The following is a 21,667-nucleotide window of genomic DNA, read 5'->3' as shown; positions in this document are numbered from 1 at the left end:
TGGTTTAATGTGAAGCCCAGCTGGTGGAGTAATTGAATGGTGGTAGATGTGTGTTGAACACACTGATTGTACGACCCGGCTTTTATCAGCCAGTCGTCTAAGTATGGGAAGACGTGGATGTGTTGTCTTCGTAAATGTGCTGCTACCACTGCTAGGCGGGAGCACCTTGAAATGGAAGTGTTGTCCGTCCACTACAAATCTGAGGTACTTGCGGTGAGCTTTGTGCACCGGAATGTGAAAATACGCGTCTTTTAGATCTTGGGTGGTCAAAAAGTCGTTTTGGGAGAGGAGCGGAAGTACCTGCTGAAGCGTTACCAAATGAAAATGGTCAGAGTGTATGTATGTGTTTAGGGGCCGGAGATCTAGGATGGGCCGCAGTCTCGTCCCTTTTTGGTATGAGAAAATATAGGGACTCCCATGTTTTGTTGGTTGGTAGGAACGGGTTCTATTGCTTGTTTTTGTAGGAGGGAGACTACCTCCTGCTTTAGGGGTATTAAATGTTCTTGTGACATTGGGCGCTGCCTGGGTGGAATGTTTGGGGGGGTAGATATCAGTTCTAGGCAGTAGCCTGATTGAATTATTTGTGTCACCCATTTGTCTGAGGTGATGGTAGCCCAGACGGGAAGGAAATGTTGGAGTCTGCCCCCGACCGGAGTGAAATGGTCTGGGGGAGTGGGGGGGAAATCATTGGGTAGGCGTTGTGGCAGAGCGGGCGTTGTTTGTTTTGCCTCTGCCTTTATTATTGTTACCCCTATAGCCGCCTCTTTGATAACCCCTCGTGAAGGTGGACTGAGTGGGGGATTTGTACGAAGTGGATGCGGTATCTGAGGAGTAGCCTCTAGATGAGCGGCGAAAGGAGCGTCTAGGAGGGTGTGACTGTAAGGCTCCCATGGACTTCGCCGTATCTGTATCCTTCATTTTTTCTAGGGCCTCATCTACCTTTGGGCCAAATAGATGTTCCTGGTCAAAGGGATGGTTAAGGATGGAGGCTTGTACCTCCGGTTTAAACCCTGATATTCTCAGCCACGCATGGCGACGCAGGAGGATGCTTGTATTGATGGCCCTGGAAGCGGTGTCTGCTGCATCTAAGGCACAGCGTATAGAGGTGTTTGTAATTGATTTACCCTCTTGAATATGTTCGTTGGCCCTAGCTTTATATTTCTCAGGGAGGTGGTGCATTAGGCTCTCTAACTCGTCATAATGTGCCCTGTCATAGCTGGCCAATAGCACTTGAGTATTGGCGATGCGCCACATATTGGCTGCTTGTGATGCAGTGCGTTTCCCTGATGCATCCAGTAGCTTTGACTCTTTGGTGGTGGGGCTTCGCCTGACGCCTGGGAATTTGCCCTTTTACGTGCAGTGGATACCACTAGAGAGTCTTGTGGCGCTGGCCCTCTGATGTAGGAGGGATCTGTGGGGGCAGCTATGTATTTTTTCTCGATGCGCGGGTTAATGACCCTGGCTCTAACTGGGTCCTTAAAAACATCTGGCGCATGCTTTACCACTCCTTTAAGCATAGGTAATATGGAGGTAGACCTATGTGTGGTGTCGAACATGTCGAGGAGGAAATCTTCCTCCACGGGGTCGGTATGTAAGTCTACCCCGTGATAGTGTGCCGCCCTTTGCAGTAGGTGGTGGAACCCCAATGAGTCGTCTGGTGGAGATGGCCTGGAGGGGTAAAGGTCATCTTGTGGGACGTTGGGGATATCAGGTATATTGTAGTCGTCCCATGGGTCTGGGGATCCTGTAGGAGAGGGGTCCCCTGTGGGTAGGTCCTGTGGGACATCCCCTGTGTCATCATATGGGTCCCCGTGATCATCATCTTGTGGAGAAGGGGTGGGAGAACGATGAGGTTGGGGTGGAGAAGGCGGAGGGGGTGGAGGTGGAGAAGGTGGAGGAGGTGAGGAAGGTATTCTGAACGGGGAGGTAGCAGAGTCCTTCCTCTTTGGAGGTGGAGCAGGCTTCTCCAAATGTCTCTTTTTGGAAGAAGGGTCAAATATCCAGTTTTTGGATTGTTGGTGAGTGTTTTTTGCAAGGGATCTGGTGTAAATAAGTCCGGTGAGGCTGGTCTGTCCGTCGGCGCCGAAGGAATCGGTGCCGTTGGCTTTTTAGGCTTTTCCGTGCCGGTTCGTTGTTTGGAACCTGGTTTGGGAACCTCCGGACGGTTGGTCGGCGCCGAGATGGATTTCGGCCTCGAAGTGTCGGTGGCCTTGTGTGCTTTGGTCGGCACCGAAGATGGGGTCGGTGTCGAAGAGCTGGGTTTCGATCCAGAGTGCTTCGGTACGGAGCTCGGTGTCGATATGGAGGTCGGCTTCTTTTTCGGCGCCGAAGCGTGTTTATCGGAACCGGGAGTAGGCTGGCTCGAGCCCGAGCCGCCGGAAGGCTTGCTTGGCTTCTTCACCGGGCCCGAAGGTGGGGTGTTGGAAGCAGTGTTCTTGGTCTTGCCTAGGCCCGGAGGCGAAGGCGTGACCGGAGCCTTTTTAAGTGCCGGCAGGGGTGTGGGGGGGTGGCATCAGTACTCACGACCCTCTGCGCCGGGGTGATGTCCTCCACTTCTGAGTCGTCGGCCTCGGAAGCGCTGACGAGGCCCTCTTCGGTGTACTGCTCTGGAGCGTCGATGCCTTCTCCGAAGATGTTGTCCGGAATAGTCGTCAAGGAGTGCGCCATAGTTCTTCTGGCTCTTCGGTCCCGAATAGTCTTTTTGGACCGGAAGGACTTACACGCCGGACAGTCTCGAGCCTCGTGTTCAGGGGAGAGGCAGAGATTGCATACCTTGTGGAGATCGGTGTGGGGGAATTTGGACCCACATCGAGGGCACTTTTTAAATGGAGTCCTTTCCATTAGCCAGGACCGAAGCTTGGAGAGGCCCGAAGGCCGTCGTCGACGACTGGAACTGAAGGTCCGTGCCGATGAGAAGGCGCGTCGAGTGGGGGAGATCGCGATCAAAACAATACCGCAGTTTAGGGTGAGGATTGCGCGTTGACCGTCGAACTGGAAGCTGTTCGGAAACGGAGCGCGAAGATCACATCCGAGCCCGATGGCGGAAAAAAACAATCTGAGGATGGAGCCGAAGCCCATGCGCAATACGATCCAAAGGAGGAGTCACCGACCTAGTGACTTCCAAAAACTTTCCAAGAGGAAAAACAAACTTCAAACATCTGGGCCCAACACCAGATGGCGATCTATGCACAAGTGTGTAATCTGCAGCTCATATGCCTCGAACACAATGTTCAACTACCAAAAGGCCAGGTTTCAACAATCCCACCGCATTATGCCAGCGTTGTGTCATCCTACTCCTAACTGCACATAAACCAACAATTAATATTTTGATGATCACACTGTAGAATTTAATTTAAGGAATCTTATTAGCACTTTTTTATCGTCAGTTTTTTAGTCTTTTCAATTGGATAATCAGATGTAACAATCAGAATGTTATCACTTCTAAACTATATTATGTTTATAATCTTTCATGCAAATGTTTTAATTAACTAAAGCATGAGATAAATACATTTGAAATTAGAGAACTTGTGCTTCCTGGTACCTTTCAGGTGTTGATTTTACTTGTACCAGACGTTTGTGTGGTGATACAATCATCTAGTTTGAAATATTTACCTAGAATGTTTAATGAAAGAAGAAGAAAATAAATAGTTAAACTATGTGAGTGCATGCTAAGGTGGGTCATTAGCTCTCATTAGAACAGTGGAATGTTGAGAGCTCCATTGAAGACAATGGAGTAGCTCTGGGCTTATAATGGCTAGTATAAGCCTTCAGCTCCAACATTCTAATGTGTGTCCTTGTTTCTCCCTTCTAAATTTAGAGAATTTTACCCCAAGTTGACAAAAATTTTAATAGCCTAATAGCCCATGTGCCTCAGGCTATACTGGTTGTTAAAGGTCCTCTACCTTGTTATATGACCTTACCTGCAGCTTGAGTCCATAACTTGGTTTTAACAACTGGACAGCCCTCAGCAGCGGGCTATAAGGATATAGAATTTATGCACAAGGAAATATGATGTGCTTATTGGGAGGAGTTTAAGGAGGGAACCAGGCTATGCAATAAAACTTGTTTATTTGATTTGATCTTTCGACCAATTAAACGCCCTCCAAATCTGGCTCTTACATCAATATGGATCTAGATGCTCTGTTTTCACTTGTATGGATATTATGGCCACATTCAGAATACATTTTTAGTGGCGGAAAGTTTCACAGATTCCACATTGCCTCCATTGAAACCTACAAAACATAAGAAATGCAGACAGTCTCTCCTCCATGGTGGCTACTTCCACCCAGTGCTGCGGAGCTGGCAGACCTCTGCCACCCAGTTCAATGTCAGTATCCTCCATCTGCCCAATCTTTGTAACAGACACACTAGAGACTTCTGAGTGTTAAGAATCAAATTTATCTGTGCCTACTTTACTCCTGCCAGGCCTAATCACTGACCCAGACTGCTATCGCTGTTCTTATACGACCGCAGATTTATTTTACATGATGTGCTCCTGACCTATCAGAGCTGGTTACTGGGAGGCAGTTGTGATGAGTTGTCAGAAGTATTGGACTTGGAGCTGGAACTCTCTCCTTTGCTGCTCCTCTTGGGGTGGATGATGGTGTGGGAGGCTCTGGGCAGACAGAGCTTTCTTGGAAACTGCTTTTGTAGTGGCTAAAAGAGATACTGCCGCCCAGTAGAAGGCCCCCAAGGCCCCATCACTAACATTATGGAGGTGTAGGAAGGACTAGTGCGCGCAACAAGAAAAACCTGTGTATGAGGCAAGGGGATGCTCGACTAAGCATGCAAATGTTTGAGGTACATGGTTTGGGGCTTTGGGTATGGGCACTGGAGCAGAATGAGAATGCAACAGATACAGGTCTCTTGTAGTATATGCTGGTTTGAATAAGCTAATGGGCTTGCTGCTAATTGTACTTGTCATCGGTAGGTGTGTTTTATGGACAGATAATGTGACTATGTGACATGTTCCCTTCAAAAACAATAACATTTTGTTTATAATAACAATGAAAAAAACCAGGGGGTGATAGCGTATCCTTGGGTAAAAAGCACTAACACCAATTTGTGTCTGGCAAATTAAAAGAAAGAACTGTCCAAAGACAATCAATAAACTATTCAAGTTTACTAATATGCATTTAACTTCTTTAATCTAATTTGAGATCACATTAACCAGTTGAACTTTATAAACTTCCTCTTCCCCATTGCCGTAACTCACTCAACTTCCAATGCAATTTAACCATTTCAATTTTGCTTTCGCTTTCGACATGGTCCTTGCCCTTTTTATAAAGTGTCTGCATCTTTGCTTTTAGTTCACTCAAATAACATATATAGTAACGAAATGTAAAGGAAAAATGTTTAGTAAAAAAACATAAAGAGATATGGAAGTTAAATTAAAGGAATCTCAAAAATCGCATACCTGGAAGTGTAACTTGAACTTCTCGATCGACTTCTTGAGCGGCTGTAGGAGCGTGAATTTGTGCGGGAATTGCTTCTGCTGTGAGACCTACTTGGACTTCTGGATAGGCTTTTACTATCTGAATTTACAGAACTTTCTTCACTTGAGCTCTCCTGGTTTCGAGGTCGCCGATTTAGGCGGGCAGTCTTTCGAACTTCATCAAACAGGGATCCAGGTCGCACTCTATTTTTGCTTTTTATCTCTATTCTCACGCCCTGAGGTTTACTTTCTTGTTCCGTGTTAGTACTGACAATGGCCATATTAAAAGGGGCCAAAGCTGCCTTTATGCTGGTTGGACCCTGTACAGGTTTCCATTTATTGTCCACCAAGTTATGAAAATTCGTAATATGTTCGTTTTGATTGTGATTGTTCTCACCAGTCACAAGTGGTAAAGCATTATTCAATTTTCCAGTTTTGTTAACTTTAAGATTTTCTTTTTCATTCCCACTTTTTGTGAGATTGGGAAAGCCTTTCTCAGCATGCTCTGCTAGTAAAGGCTGGCCACTGATAATTATGGAAGGACTTGTGACTAATGGGGAGGGCACTTCTGCATTATTCTCTGGTGAGATGTGATCAGGCGTACAGATATCCATATTGTCATCCGACTGAGAATCATCTTCTTTACCAACTTCACTTTTCTTTCCAGAAACAATAGCAAGTGCATCACCTGACTCATGATGTGTTGCCGGGTTTGAAATATTTGAAGAGCTGGTTGGGTCACTCGTCTCTTTACGTGGAAGGCTGGGACTCGTCAGCGGATTACATTCAGTTTTTCTACTGGTCTTGAAATTTTGAGTTGTTTTGTTTTCAGCCTGTTGCCGTTTTTCTTTTTTCACAAATTTAGATATTGGCTTTTCAATGACAACTTCCTCTTCTTCCTCCTCACCAAACTCCAATGGAGGCTGCCATATTAAAGCTGGCTTCCGTTTCTGAAGTTTTTCTTTCTTCTCTTTTTTCAACCTTGCCTTCTCTTTTGCTTTTTTTAAACGTGCCCTCTTTAGGTTCTTCTTCGTAGACCTATGCTTGTGTTTCTTTGACTTTTCTCTGTGATTTTCAGAAGCAGAGTGGGGCTTCTCAACGTCAGATGAGCCTGGCTGACTATTAGAATTCTTATCACAAATGACAGGTTTCTGAATTTCAGGGGACTGTGCTTTTGATTTCAAATCACTTTTAACATCGCAGACTTCCATCTCAGAGTCAGAACTTGCTTCACCTTCTTCCTTGCCAGAAGATGGAATGGGATCATCAGGGAGATGCTCGCTTTCTATTTTTTCTGTAACTGGTGTAGATTCAACTTTACTATTTGACTGTGCTGGTCTATTTGGGTTTTCATCATCAGGGTGTTTATCAGAAGATATTTCTTCTTCTGGTTCAGGTTTTTCAGAAAGCTCAGTGTTAGCATCATTTCCTAATACCAATTCCGGATCAACTGAGTTTGAAATTTGATTAGATGCACGTGTCTGATCGCATTTTATGTTTTTATTGGTGTTAAAATGGGAATTTTTTGTTGCTTTTTCATGAACTGTTTTGTGCATCCTCTTTTGACTACATTTTCCTTTTGTAGAATCTGTGAATTCCATAGCTGTGCTCTGCTCTGCTGCTTCATTACAATCTACAGTTGACTGACTGTTAAGTATACTTTCAGAGCTACTTTCGATTGTCTTTACTGTAAGGTTTTTCTTTTGTTTGATAGTTTTCATCTTATGATTACGTCTGGCACTTTCGTTATCAGAATTAGATGTTGATGACCTAGAACTAGATGAATTAGCACTGTGATATCTGTTCTTGGATTGAGATGTGGCTGAGTACCGAGACCCTGATCTAGAGCTAGTACGACTTCTTGACCTAGAGTAAGATCTGGTGTATGATCTACTTCTAGAAGATCTACTCCTTGACTTTTGTCGATAGCCTGAGCTCTCTTCACTATGATCGCTGTCTGAACGTGGTTGGCGCTTATTGTATGAACGGGCATACGTTTGCTTTTTCTGGGATACTCCACCACTCTGAACTGTTACTGCATTAGGAGTCTTTGATTTTATTTCTTGAATTCTTTCATATGATGGCTTCCAGGGCTTTAGGCCAGGTTTCCATCTTGAAGGTGGAGGGCTATCACTTAAAGGAATTATAGGAACATTTTCTGATTCAGCAGGTACTGTTTTCTCATTATGTTCTACAACTGGTTTCGAGAGCTCATTTTCTTTTGTTTTACCTTCAGCTCGTCTGGCGGAATTATTTTTGGGTGATTTAGAAACGGACCTGCGATGTCTGGACCTAGAGCTCGACTTAGATCTTGTTCTAGATCTTGTACTGGATCTAGACCGCGACCTTGATCTGGAGCTTGACCTACTTAGCGTTCTGCTTGAAGATTCAGATGCAGTTCTTGACCTTGAACGCTCTCTAGCGTATGACCTTGACCTGGACCTGGACTTGGACTTGGAGTACGACTTGGATTTTCTTGATGATGAAGAATAAGATTGCTCTTTGTCAGATTTAGACCACTCTCTTTTAGATGAATGTCTTGAAGACACAGAGGATGAAGATGGTGAAGATGATCTTCTTTCCTGACCGTGGGAACCTTTGGTCCGCCTGAGAGAAGAACGAGACACTCCCACATCTAGGCCTGCTTTTTTTTCTGGCTTTGGTTGTTTAATCTTTCTAGATTGTTTCTGTTTTTTTGACTTCTTTTTATGTTTTGTCCTTCTTTCCTTTTTGCGTTTTTCTTTACTTAAGTCTGAATAATATCCATCATGTGACCAAGACCTTGATCTTTGGGATAGACTTCTATGTTCCCGTCTTTTGCCATCATTTAACCTACAAAGAAAATTACAATGAATTGCTTGAGAAAAAGTTTTGACTATGCATAATTCTTTAACTGTAGTAAAACCAATACAACGTTCCATCCCACAAATTACAAAAGCAAGTCCTAACCAGTGCCTTATGGCTAACAAAGTATTTTACCAGGCCACATTGCAAACTGATGTGCCCTTTAATTGCAATCAAGGTACAAATATGCCAACTTCACCAAACATTGGTCTGCAAGCCTAATGTACAAATTATCTTCACTTAGAGGATATGACTTGTACTACTGACAGTCCTAATACTTGGAAAAAGGTCTGAATATTATGTATACACTCTAAATCGATATCTTCAACAGAGTTTGAAGTTTTAATAACCTACTTGTCTCCTTTACTCCATTTTTCTCCACTTGAAGGTTTGTAAGCTCTTACTCTTTGCATTTCTGCTTTCCAGTGAGGAGGTGTCTCACTGCTTTTATCATCATCTTCAGATTCTGAACAAGATCTTGACCGAGGCGGTGTGTGATATCGCTAAAACCACAGAAAATGGCAAATGAAATCAAATGGAGAGCAGACATACATGTACACTGTCAACCTAACTTCAAGGATCACATTTTGTATTGAAAAAAAAAAAAACTTACAGCAAGTGGTTTGCAGCTTGTAGTTCAGCAGATTCACATGCTTTGCAAACTGCTGCTATCTTGTGTTGGTCGCAAACATTACAAGTTGGTTATCTTCGAAATAAAGGTTCTCATTTCAAGACAACTCAAGAACCCACCCCAGAACCCATAAAGCAGACAGAACAAACATTTAGAATGCAATAGGTCTTACACTACTGAAAGTTTGAGCTATTAGCGCTGCATTATTATTTAAAATGCAACAGCTCAAACTTTCAGTAATGCAAGCATTAGGTTTTACGTGGCCGACTTGGTCACAAGGTACAATGTGAGCAACTGTCTAAAACAAGGAAAGGTCAAGCTACGATTAGGGGATTTATAGGGGTAGGGCTAAGCTGCAAAGTGGAAGGGTGTTCGGAAACTGAGGATGGAACATAGACGCCCTCAGAAAACAGCTCTATTCTGATAAATGTTCACAACAAGCTTTGCATGCCGCACTTCATAAATATATATATATTTTTCAAAATAAAAGGATTTTGGCAAGCGGCGCTACAAGACAGTCGCACGGCCACCATATGTGCTGCATAAAAAAAATATAATTTAAAAAAAAAAACAAAGGATTTAGGCGTGTTGTGCTATAAGTAAGTTGTGGGGCTGACACTATTGAAGCTCAAACGCGGCATGCTACCCCAGATTTAACAGTAAAAAACAAGCTTGGCGTGGACAAAAAGGCTTATATCCTTACCGCTCCATTAAAAAAAAAATATTTAAAAAAAGGATTCGGGGGAGCTGCGGTATAAGAAAGTCAAGTGGCCGCCATTACTGAAGCTCCAATGTGGCATGCCAGTGTGCTTCAAAAAGAAAATAATGTTCACAAAGGTCACAGAGGGTAAATAACAGATCTTGAGTAACCACACAAGTAACAGGGGCAGTCCTTATGGGAGGGTGCAACAGGAGAAAGGCGGTACTAGGGAGGGACTAGAAAAGAAATTAACCAAAGAAACAATAGCATTTGGAAAAGACAATCAAATGAGCCAATTAAAAATATGGGCGGAGCTTAATGCCCTTATCCTGAATACATGGCTGCCTAGGTGAGAGCTAAAAAGACTGCCTCTTAGATTGTGGTTTAGCAGGAGGGTGAGAGAAAGTATGTGAAGTGAAGCAAAAGAGACCATTGTATGCGCACTGGTTCATTAGAAATGTGATGAAATAAGATCCTATAACTAAATTTATAGCACTGCATGATATCTGCTACAAGAAAACGTTTTGGTGTGGTTTGAAGTATGTGCTACTGTAGATCACATGCTTCGCACAGACTGAAAAGTAACTCCTTCCTCTCTAAAGCAGAAACAGGTGGTTAGGATCAAAGTTTGAACTTAGTGCCCAACTTGTGTCTCCCAGCATCCATGAATATCCAAACAATACTGCTCATCAAAGTATGAGCGGTTGACCAGGTTACAGCTTTGCAAGTATCCTTCAGTTGGAAGTTGTCCAGGAAAGCCACAGTGGCTCTTTGTTTTACTAGCAGAGTGTGCCTTTTGTGCAGTATGCAATGCTTGTTTTGGCCTTGCATAACACCTGCATGCACACTTACCTATCCATCTTGCAATGCCAGACTTGAAAATTAGCCTTTCTAAGTCGAGACTGACAAAGACCACAAATAGTTACTTTATTTTTCTACACAATTTAAAAATGAGGGCTCTCCTAGCCTCGAAAAGTGTGTAAAGCCCTTTCTGCAATCTAGTGCGGTCATCGAAGGAAACTTCACAAGCAATAGTTTGAATAACATGAAAAGAAGAAATAACCTTAGGCAGAAAACGAGGGTGTGGCCTAAGGACAACTTGATCCATGGGCACCTAGATAAAGGGTTCCTCTACCATTAAGGCTTGTTGAGTCACTGAGTCTCTGCAACGAAGGGACAGCAGAGAGAAAAGCCACTTTCAATTCAAAACTGTAAAGCATGAGTGTACCAACTCAAAGGGAATCCCAAGAGCCTACAGAGGACATTAAGATCCCATAGGGTCTGGTGGAGTTCTGGAAAGGATGAACCTTAGGCCCTCTACAATGCTTTCACAACTGGAATTTTAAATCTAGACTTGTGGTGTCCATTTTGAATGTAAGCTGCTACGACTGCCAAAGGAGCTCTTAATGATGTGCAGGTTAAACCTGCCTTTTGCAGGTGCTTCAAGTATCAAATAAGATATTGTACTGAAGCCTGTCGTGGATGCTTATTGCTTTCGTGCTATAGAAGAGAACAAATCTTTCCCATTTTGCTGCACATAAAGCGTCTACAGTAAGCTTGCAAGTGTCCTAAAAAATGAGCATGCACTCGTGTCCGTTGAAAGTACCCAAATTCTAACATTTAACGTGCCCAAATGCAAGATTTAAGGTTGTGTGGTCAGAGAGATGCAGCCGAACCCAATACTGTGTGACAGTTCTGCATGGAGAGGTAGATTCTTGTGTGGGTTTATCAACATGTCTAGTAGTGCCGAGTACCAGAGTTGCCTCGCCCAAGTTGTACTGACTAGGATATCCTTCATTGGAGCCCATTTCATTCTCTTTACTACTGGATCAGTGGACATGGAGGAAAATATCACTAATCAGTTCACCCACAGAGCATTGCCCTTGGTCAGTGGGTACCTCAAAGCAAAGTTTGACCATTTTGCATTCTCTACGGTGTCAAAGAAATCTACTGCTAGAGTCCTTGGCCATCGTTGTCCACTCCTGGGGGATGTTCCACAAGAAGAAAGACCATGAGTCATATTTTTAATGCCAGGGTTGATAGTTGGGAAGAACGTGTGCCCCGTTTTTTTATTGTAATAAACAATGATCATGTTGACTGTGCCTATGAGGACAGTATTTCTGCGTGTTATTGTGCACAACACTTGTAGTGCAAGATGAACTGCCTTAAGCTCCAGCAGACTGATATGCTGTTTGCTGTTTTTGAGACCACCGTCCATGAATTTTCAGATAGAACAAATGTACCCACATCATGTGAGGGAGGAGCCTGTGATTATGGCTGCTTGTGGCTGAAGGTTCGACAAAGGTTCAGCCCAGTAACAAGTTCTTGTTGTTCCATCATTTTAATTTGTGCTGAACTGTGGGCTCTACTAACTTTACATTATCAAACTGACCTGATACTTGTGGATTAGACACTCCTATAGTGGGCGTTTTTAACAAATGCATATTTGGAACTACTTCAATAAATATTCTTCGGAGCAGTTTCATGTGCATTCTCACAGTCAGAGGATGCAACATCTAGCAATGGGGAAGAAGTCTTTGAAATGCCATCAGTCTATTGTTGGGATAGGTTTTCCCAGGTAACATGCTCACTATGACTCACAAAAACAGTTGTGTTTGGTGGAGAGAGATGTGTATTTTTTACATGTACATTGGAGCCTCTTCTGTAGAGGGACACTGCCTGCTGAAGGCAAGTAGGGCACTGCTGCCAACTGTTCTTACCAGCCAGCTATCCAGATATGGAAAGACATGAAAGTGCTCCGCCACCACTACTGCCACACATTTGGTGAAAGCTCTTGCGGTTGTTCTTACCCCAAAGGATAAGCCTTTGAAATGTTTATCACTTACCTCACATACTAGTGTTTACCCAAAGAATAGAATATGGAAGTCAGTATCCAGAGATCAAGGTTTCCTACATAGTCCTCAATGTAGAAATTAACTGCAGTGGAATGGCCTCCTATAGAGTGGTCTCATTGCAATGCTCAACTATGGAAAGGTTGAGCAGCCGTAGCTCTAGAATCAGCCTTTATTTTCAGTCGACGGATAGCATCCACTTTGTCTGGAGTTATTTCTTCCCACTGGAAAGGATATAAGCCTTTTTGTCCCCCAACAGGTGTTGTGTGATAGGTGGGGGAAGTGAGGGGCTGAATTCAGACCACCTTAGCATGCATGACCTTAAGAAAGATACTATTTAGTGTACAACTGGTTCCATACAGCACCTCAGAATTACTATTAAGTAAGAGGTTGGTATGTGTATAAAGCATAGTTTGTTTCACTGTTTTTTTTTTGGTACAATTTCAAATTTCTCATCATCCTACCAGAGTGTGTTACTTAACCCAGCGGCCATAATGCAATAGTCTAAGTACTTCCTCAAAGCAATAAAGCCAACTCCCCAACCCTAACCAAACCTAAATGTAAACCTGGTGAAGGTTACAGGGATTCATTCAGCGATGTCTAGGGAGCTCCGTGGTGAGGTAAGGGGCAGGGACGGCGATTGTCGAGGGTTGTGGGTTACTGTGGAGTGAGCAGGCGACAGGGTGTTCACTTGCATACTGTACCCAAAGAACAAGTTACTTACCTTCGGTAACGCTTTTTCTGGTGGATACAGTATCTGCCTGTGGATTCCTCACCTTGTGAATATCCCCTGCGCCAGCATTCCACGGAACTTTTCTTCCCCAGCATTCCACGTCGACGTGGGCGACGTCACAATACATCGGCTCCGCACGCGACTCCGTACGACGTCATCGGAGCCATAAGAAGCCCACGTCGGCGTGATGACGTCAGATCCACCCATTTTTTCCGTGCCTTCGAGGCGAACAGGTGAACCAACGACAATTCCAAGTATACACAGTATATAGAAAAACCAATACATATACATAGCATACAAAACAAAGGAATGCTAATCGAACAAGCATTACCTACAAATGTACAAGAGAAAATATAAGCATTTCAAACAAGACCTATTTCATGGTATACAAAAGGTGGACAACGGGGAGGCGGGTGGGTTGGTGAGGAATCCACAGGCAGATACTGTATCCACCAGAAAAAGCGTTACCGAAGGTAAGTAACTTGTTCTTCTGATGGATACATCTGCCAGTGGATTCCTCACCTTGTGAATAGATTCCCACAGCAGTCCCCACTCCCGGAGGAGGGTGTCCACCTTTCTATACCAGAAAGTCTTGCAAGACAGAGCGCGCGAAGTGGCCCTCCCTCCTCATCTCAGAGTCCAAGCAATAATGCTTTGCGAAAGTATGGAGGGAGGCCCAAGTCGCGGCCTTACAAATATCTGCCACAGGAACACCCCGGGCCAGAGCAGATGATGAAGACTTAGCTCTAGTAGAGTGAGCACGAATACCCTCAGGAGGAGTCTTACCAGCCAGGGCGTAGCAGATCTTGATGGTCAGTATTATCCATCTTGACAGCGTGCGCTTGTGCACCGCTTTACCTTTAGAACGACCAACGTAGCCAATAAAAAGCTGGTCATCAACACGAAAGTCCTTGGTCCTGTCCAAATAAAAACTCATAGCCCTCTTCGGGTCAAGGCGATGGAGTCTTTCTTCTTCTTTGGAAGGATGAGGGGGTGGATAAAAAACAGGGAGGGTAATAGACTGCCCCAAATGGAAAGGAGTAACAACTTTTGGCAGGAAAGCAGCCCTGGTCCTGAGAACCATCCTTTCAGCATGTAAGGTAAGAAAAGGAGGTTTGGAACTAAGAGCTTGAAGCTCACTTACCCTCCTTGCCGAGGTTATGGCGACAAGAAAAACCACCTTAAAGGACAACAGCCTCAAAGGACAATTATGAAGAGGCTCAAATGGGGACCCCATTAAAAAGGTTAAGACAAGATTAAGGTCCCACTGCGGCATTACAAATGGAGTAGGAGGAAACATGTTTGTAAGGCCCTTGATGAACCTCAGAACAACCGGAGATTTAAATAACGAAGGCTGATCTGGAAGGCACAGAAATGCCGATAAGGCCGAAAGGTAGCCCTTGACCGTGGCCACAGCCCTGCTGAGCCAAGGAAAGAGCAAACTGAAGCACATCAGAAAGATGAGCCTTTAAAGGGTCAATGGACCTCTCCCCACACCACTTTACAAACTTAGACCACCTGTAGGAGTATATGGACTTGGTGGAGTGTCGCCTGGCCGATAAAATAACGTCCACCACATCAGGTGGGAGAGAGAAGGAACTCAGGTTGCCCCGTTCAATCTCCAGGCATGAAGGTGTAAGCTCTGGAGGTGGGGGGTGTAGAACCTGCCCCTCCGACTGCGAGAGGAGGTCTGCCCTCAGAGGGAGACGGAGCGGAGGGCACGAGGAGAGGTGGAGAAGATCTGTGTACCACACCCTTCTTGGCCAGTCCGGGGCGACCAAAATGACTTGGGCCCGGTCTTGGCGAATTTTCCTCAGAACCCGAGGAATCAAGGGTATGGGAGGAAACGCGTAAAGGAGTCGTGAACCCCAACTCAACTGAAACGCGTCCCCCAACGCCCCCTGCATCGGAAACTGGAGACTGCAGAATGACGGGCAGTGCGCGTTCTCTCGGGTGGCAAACAGGTCCACCCGAGGAGTCCCCCACGTCCGAAAGACGTGACGAACCACCTCCGGATGGAGCCTCCACTCGTGGTCGGCGGAGAACTGCCGACTGAGACTGTCCGCACGCACGTTCAGCACCCCGGCCAGATGATTTGCCATCAGACAAATCTGATGGTCCTGAGCCCAGGACCACAGACGCAGGGCCTCTCTGCAGAGACAAAGAGACCCTACTCCTCCCTGTTTGTTTATATACCACATCGCGGTCGTGTTGTCCGTCAGGACTTGAACTGACTGACCGCGAAGGGAAGGGAGAAAGGCCTTGAGTGCCAAACGAATCGCCCGCAACTCCAGAAGGTTGATATGAAACAACCTCTCCTCTGGAGACCAAAGACCCTTGATCTCCAGATCCCCCAGATGAGCACCCCACCCTAGGGTGGAGGCATCCGTTATCACTGTGGCCACCGATGGAGGTAGATGGAAAGGCTTTCCTTGGGACAGATTGCCCTCCACGCTCCACCAAGACAGATCCGCTGCAGCTTCTCCGGAGATCTTGATCGACTCCCCGAGATCCCCGTTGTGCTGATACCACTGCTTGCGGAGGCACCACTGGAGCGCCCTCATGTGCCAGCGTGCATGGTTGACCAACAGAATGCAGGAAGCGAACAGACCGAGCAGGCGAAGGACCTTCAGAACTGGAACAACCGCTCCACTGTGGAATAAAGGGACCATCTCCTGAATGTCGAGAATCCTTTGAGGAGGAGGGAATGCTCGACACACAGTAGTGTCCAGTACTGCCCCTATAAACAGGTTGCGTTGAGAGGGCACCAGGTGAGACTTGGGCACATTGATCGAAAAACCCAAGTCGAATAACAGCTGAGTTGTCACCTGCAGATGACGCTGCACCATCCCTGGGGACTCTGCCTTCAGAAGCCAGTCGTCCAAGTAGGGGAAAACCGGAATCCCCGACCTCCTGAGATGAGCAGCCACCACTGCCATCACCTTTGTGAAGACTCGAGGTGCAGTAGTAAGACCAAACGGGAGGACCGCAAACTGATAATGTTGCGACCCAACCGTAAAACGGAGATACTTCCTGTGCGACTTCAGGATTGGGACATGGAAGTACGCGTCCTGCAAGTCGAGCGACACCATCCAGTCTCCTTGCTGCAACGCTTGAAGAACCTGCGCAAGGGTCAGCATCTTGAACTTCTCCTGTTTCAGGTAAAAATTCAAGATTCTGAGGTCCAGAATCGGACGCAATCTGCCGTCCTTCTTGGGGATCAGGAAATACCGGGAGTAGCATCCCTGACCCCTTTCCTGCTCCGGAACCACCTCTATTGCGCCCTTCTGAAACAAAGCTTGAACCTCTTTCTGCAGGAGAAGCAGGTGGTCCTCCGAGCAATAACCTTGGCAAGGAGGGTAAGGGGGAGGAAACTCCCGAAAGGGAAGGGCGTACCCAGTCTCTACGAGGTTCAAAACCCAAAGGTCGGTTGTAACAGATTTCCAACCCCGTAGAAAGTAGGACACCCGACCCCCCACAGGTCTTACATGATCCGGGATGGGGGATCTAGGGCTGCTTCCCTGAAGCCTCATTTGGAGCAGAGGAGGAGGAGGAAGAAGAGGGGTTACGACCAGAACCTCTCCGACCCCTTTGCTTCCCTCTATAGGAGCGATAGAGGGGATTCTGCTGCTGTTGTTGCTGCTGTTGTTGTGGCTGTCGAAAGGAGCGAAAGGATGACCTTCCGAATCCCCTAGCCTTACGGAAAGTTGAACCTCTCACAGGAACCTGCAGACCCAAGGACTTCGCCGTTAACCTACTGTCCTTAAAACGTTGAAGAGCAGAATCTGCCTTCTCCCCAAACAACTTTTGTCCATCAAAGGGCAGATCCACCAGCGTGGCCTGGACATCTGCAGAAAACCCTGAGGAACGGAGCCATGCTTGTCTCCTCGCGGCAATGGACGACCCCATAATTCTCGCCACAGAGTCCGCCGTATCCAGCCCAGACTGGATCACCTGCCTGGCAGCTGCCTGAGTGTCCGCCACAACCTCCATGAAGGACGACTTATCCCCCTCAGGTAACTTAGGGGCCAGAGTTTTTATAGAGTCCATCAGGGCATGAACATAACGCCCCAGCAAGCACGTAGCATTTGATGACTTCAATGCCATACTTCCTGAGGAGAAAGACTTTTTGGCCGCCTGATCAACTTTCTTCGACTCCCTATCAGCAGGAGATTGGGGGAAAGCACCCGAAGCATGTTTAGAACATGAAGCCTGCACCACTAAGCTCTCCGGAGAAGGATGCGTGGATAAAAAATCCGGGTCTCCTGGCGCAACCCTGTATCTCCTTGCCACCTGCCTGCAAACTGCTGGAGCTGACAGAGGCTTCTTCCACACCTCCAATACTGGTTCCAAGAGAGCCTCATTGAAAGGTAGCAAAGGCTCAGAAGCCGACGTCGGGGAGTGCAACACCTCTGTGAGCAGATTGGACTTGTATTCCACAGAGGGCAGCTGCAGATCTAACAACTCCGCGGCCTTCTTGATCACAACATGGTAGGGCGCCAATTCCTGTGGTGGAGAAGACCTTGCAGAAGCATGCTCCCACTCCGGGGTGGTATCCAAACCACTTGCTACCTCTATACCTCCAAACTCATCCGAAGAAGAGTCCACTTCACCTTCTTCCACCTCAGCCCGAAATCTTTCCTCCTCCAAAACCCTTTGGGCCTCCCGCCTCGATCGATTCCGGGGAGCCGGCGTCGTCGACGTCGTACGCGGCGTCGGTGGGGCCAAAGGCATCGGCGTCGGAGGCGCTACAGGTGGAGTCGGCGGCGCCGGATGCGGCGTCGATGGAGTCGGCCTCGGCGTCAAAGAAGGCTCCGAAGATTGACCATCCATCCGAGGTCGAGCCGGATTCCCAACCGGCGCCGGAAACTGCCAAGAAGGCGCCATCGGCATAAAAGGCAGAAAAGGAGCCTGAGCGTATTGCTGCGGCACTCCTAGAGAAAACGCCATCGGACCCACGGGACCTGCTGGTGCTCCGGATGGGAAGGATGCTCTCTGAAAAATGCCATACATGGCATTCAGAAATCCCGAAGGATCCGTACCTGGAGCCGGGAATTGGGGATAAGGAACTGCCCCTGTATCCTCCTGTGGAGCCACAGGCGTCGGCTCCTCCGAATCCTCCACCGGAACCACGGAGTCATCAGGCACCGGGACAGACTCTTCCTGCTCCTGCTCCACATCAGATTCCACCCGACCAGGAGTCGAAGCCTTGGACGGCGCCGGAGACGGCGTCGGGGAACGAGCCGGAGTCCGCTTCGGAGAGGGAGACTTCGAAGACTTATCCGGAGAAGGCGAAGGAGACAAGATCTTGCTCTGACGTCGACGAGGCGAAGCCGACCTCGACCTCTTAGACTTCGAGGACCGACGCCGAGAAGAATGCTTCCTCTTCTTATGGTGCTTCTTCGACTTCGACGACCTCGAAGTCGAAGACTCCCGCCTGGACTTCTCCTTTTTCCTCCCTCTCTTCTCCTCACCGATCTTCTTCATGAAGAGTTTGGTCTTCCTCTCCTTCAGTGCTTTAGGATTCATGCTCCTACAGCACCCGCACTCATCCACATCATGATCAGAAGAGAGACACCATAAACAATTCTGATGCGGATCCGTCATGGACATCAGGCCTCCGCACTCCCTACAGGGCTTAAAGCCCGACTTCCTCGTCGAAGACATTCCGATTTTAACAAGAATACACCACTAGATTACAAAGTATCTAGAGAGCACTGGGAAAAAACCGTTGCGCGTCGACGGCGCGGAAAAAAGGGAACTGACGTCATCACGCCGACGTGGGCTTCTTATGGCTCCGATGACGTCGTACGGAGTCGCGTGCGGAGCCGATGTATTGTGACGTCGCCCACGTCGACGTGGAATGCTGGGGAAGAAAAGTTCCGTGGAATGCTGGCGCAGGGGATATTCACAAGGAAAGGAATCCACTGGCAGATGTATCCATCAGAAGCGCTTTTCCAAATTGTTCACAATTGAACGTGCAAACAGGGCACTAGGTCCCCTGGCAGGACCCAGGGCCACACCGAGGGCCATCCTAGCTTGAATGTTCAACTTGCAAGATTATGATGCCATTCTTCAGCATGTCCGAGTACAAGGCCCACCTCGGCTTGGTAGCCGAAATATATCAATATTTTGCGATTAGACAAAAAAACGCAAGACCTATGAAAAAACAATATGACTGTTAAATTGACAATTTGATCCATCTTGCTAAACTACGAGTTTAGCACGAGGGCAAGGCGCAGTTCTTCACCACACCTAAGGTGATCAGCTGGGTAGATGCGCTGCATGAGATACTGCCGCGTGGCGAAGTCTCTGAGAAGCGAAATAAATCACAGGTGGTGAGACACTTGGTGAGACAGCACAGGTGGAACAGAGGATCATCCGACAGAGGCAGCCCTGGATGGACTAGACAAATTGTCTATTCCGATGGCACCCCCATGGAGATGATGTAGGGCTGGACACAAGCGCATTGTTTTCAGTGCATGGGGATCTGGTAGTGACAGCACGGAGAAGGGGCCGCCTTGAAGCTGATGTCACCCCACTGGCGGTACTATTGAGGCACAGGGAGGCTTGCTCCTGCCGGCCTAGCTGGCTGGGTCTGCAGGCCCTGGACGGCTGGATCTGCCTGGCTGTGACGTTAGATAATTTTAATTCAGGTGGAGCGGCCACATGAGGGGCCAGGACTTAAGATTCCTGTGTGGACTACTATGAATATGCTTATTATCCTTTCTTCCTCAGGTTTACTAAGCTGGCAGGAGTAGAAGTGAGGACCACAGTTCAAAGGGGGAAGCTTGAGAGCCTTAGGCCTCACAACTACCCCTGGAAGGAGAGCCTCCAGCACAGTAGGTTTATCGCTGGGGTGGTTTGGATTCTTGTTATACTGGGGATGGGACAATGGGCGCTGTTTTCCAGACTACTAGTTGCTGGGCTGGGCTGGGCTGAATGGGGTGGGGGCAATTGTGGGTCCTTAAGACTTTAAGAGTTGCTGTATTTAGGGGCTTTAACTGCTCTTGTACTGATCAAGCTTGGTAGAGGCTACACCTGGCCTGTGTATGGTTAGCCATCTGGTGCGAGTGTGCCGCAGTGTGGATGAAAGCTGTCAGGGACAATCTTGGGAATGGTGGGTAGGAGACCAAAGTTTCTGACTCGGAATGTCAAAAGCCTGGGTAGATTAGAAAAAAAGACACAGGGTCTACGCTTTTATGAAGCGTTATGGTGTCTACATCGCATTTCTTCAGGACACCCATGTTCGGGTGGATTGTGTGCCGCAGTCAAGAAAACGCAGGAGGGGTCAGCTCTACTCCAATTCCTGTAAAGTTTTTGCATATGGAACGTTTATCTGGGTGGCACCAGGGGTTCCTTTTTGTCACAAAATCAACACGGAGGGCAGATATGTGATCCTATTTGGGGCACTGGACAGAGTGCTTGGTCAATGTGTATGTCCCCCATACAGACTACCCAACCTTTTTCAGGTGGGCTACGACATCTGCAACTGCAGCAGACACATTCTGGCTGGGGATGTTAATTGTGTGATGAAAGCAGGGGTACCATTTACTGGGGATTTACAGGGGTGCTAAAGGTATTGCCAATTGGGTGAACAATTGCACCGTTTTCGGGAAGAGACCTGGCAGTGGGGAACTGGAAAGGAGGAACCCAGTGCACTTTTGTCAACATTGTATCAGATACCAGGCAAAAAGTGGGGGTGACCATGTAAACAAGCATTTGCAATGCAATAGGTCTCGCATTTGCGCGACTTTAAGCTAGTGTCATTTTAATGACAATGCCTTTTATTTAGGTTTTAAAAACGAAAACGAAAATAAAAGACATTGTTATTTGCAATGTCAATAGCTCAAACTCACATAAATGCGAGACCTATTGCATTGCAAATGCTTGTGTTTTATAGAATCTGGTCACCCTGTGGCGTTGCTATTCATAGCAATCGCTTCCTGTGACCGACTGATGTTAGTCTGCACAAGAGAACACACGCTCGGCTTGACAAAAGTGCAAAACTCGCCAATTAGCCTCTCTTGAGCTCTGGCAACACAACAAGGAAAAAATGGGAACTGAAAACTAAACTCGCTGACGAGACACAGGTTACCCCAGCAGCCCTGCCATCTCCGTCCTACGGTTTAAGCAAAAATGGAAGTGATCTCTGAAGTGTGGGAAAAGTCAGGGTCTGCAAGGAAAGTGCGTGTAAGTGTGCGTGCATTGAGCTCCGATGACCGAGTGCGTGCATCAAGCGCCGATGACCATGTGCGTGCTTCGAGCGCGATGACCGTACACCTTAAAGAAGCACGCTGCCTCTCGGCGCTCACTGGCACGAGGAGCCACACTCTTCAGCCAAATAAGAGGAACCCCATGGGTGGATGCCAGAGTTTTTATTCTATTTTTTTTATGGTATTAGAACGATTGTTATTAAAACGGGATTTGCGGATTCCAAATGCCAGCAAACGCTGGCCACCATATACGAGCT

The 21,667-nt window shown here is 46.9% G+C and overlaps 1 protein-coding gene across 5 annotated transcripts in view; it reads right to left on the bottom strand.

Moving 5' to 3' along the window:
- NKTR (natural killer cell triggering receptor) overlaps positions 1 to 21,667 on the bottom strand; it is a 376,878-nt gene that overhangs the window by 64,373 nt on the left and 290,838 nt on the right. For all 5 annotated transcript variants that reach the window (XM_085628781.1, XM_085628782.1, XM_085628783.1 and 2 more), the window contains 2 exons: positions 8,633 to 8,781; positions 5,417 to 8,266 (listed from right to left, as the gene is read on the bottom strand). In XM_085628781.1, coding sequence (XP_085484907.1) covers positions 5,417 to 8,266; positions 8,633 to 8,781 — 2,999 coding nt within the window. The remainder of the gene's footprint in view (positions 1 to 5,416; positions 8,267 to 8,632; positions 8,782 to 21,667) is intronic.

This window comes from Triturus cristatus, chromosome 10 (genome assembly GCF_964204655.1).
Source record: "Triturus cristatus chromosome 10, aTriCri1.1, whole genome shotgun sequence".
In the NCBI taxonomy this organism is placed as follows: domain Eukaryota; kingdom Metazoa; phylum Chordata; class Amphibia; order Caudata; family Salamandridae; genus Triturus; species Triturus cristatus.
This window is presented reverse-complemented; position numbering and strand designations above follow the sequence as displayed.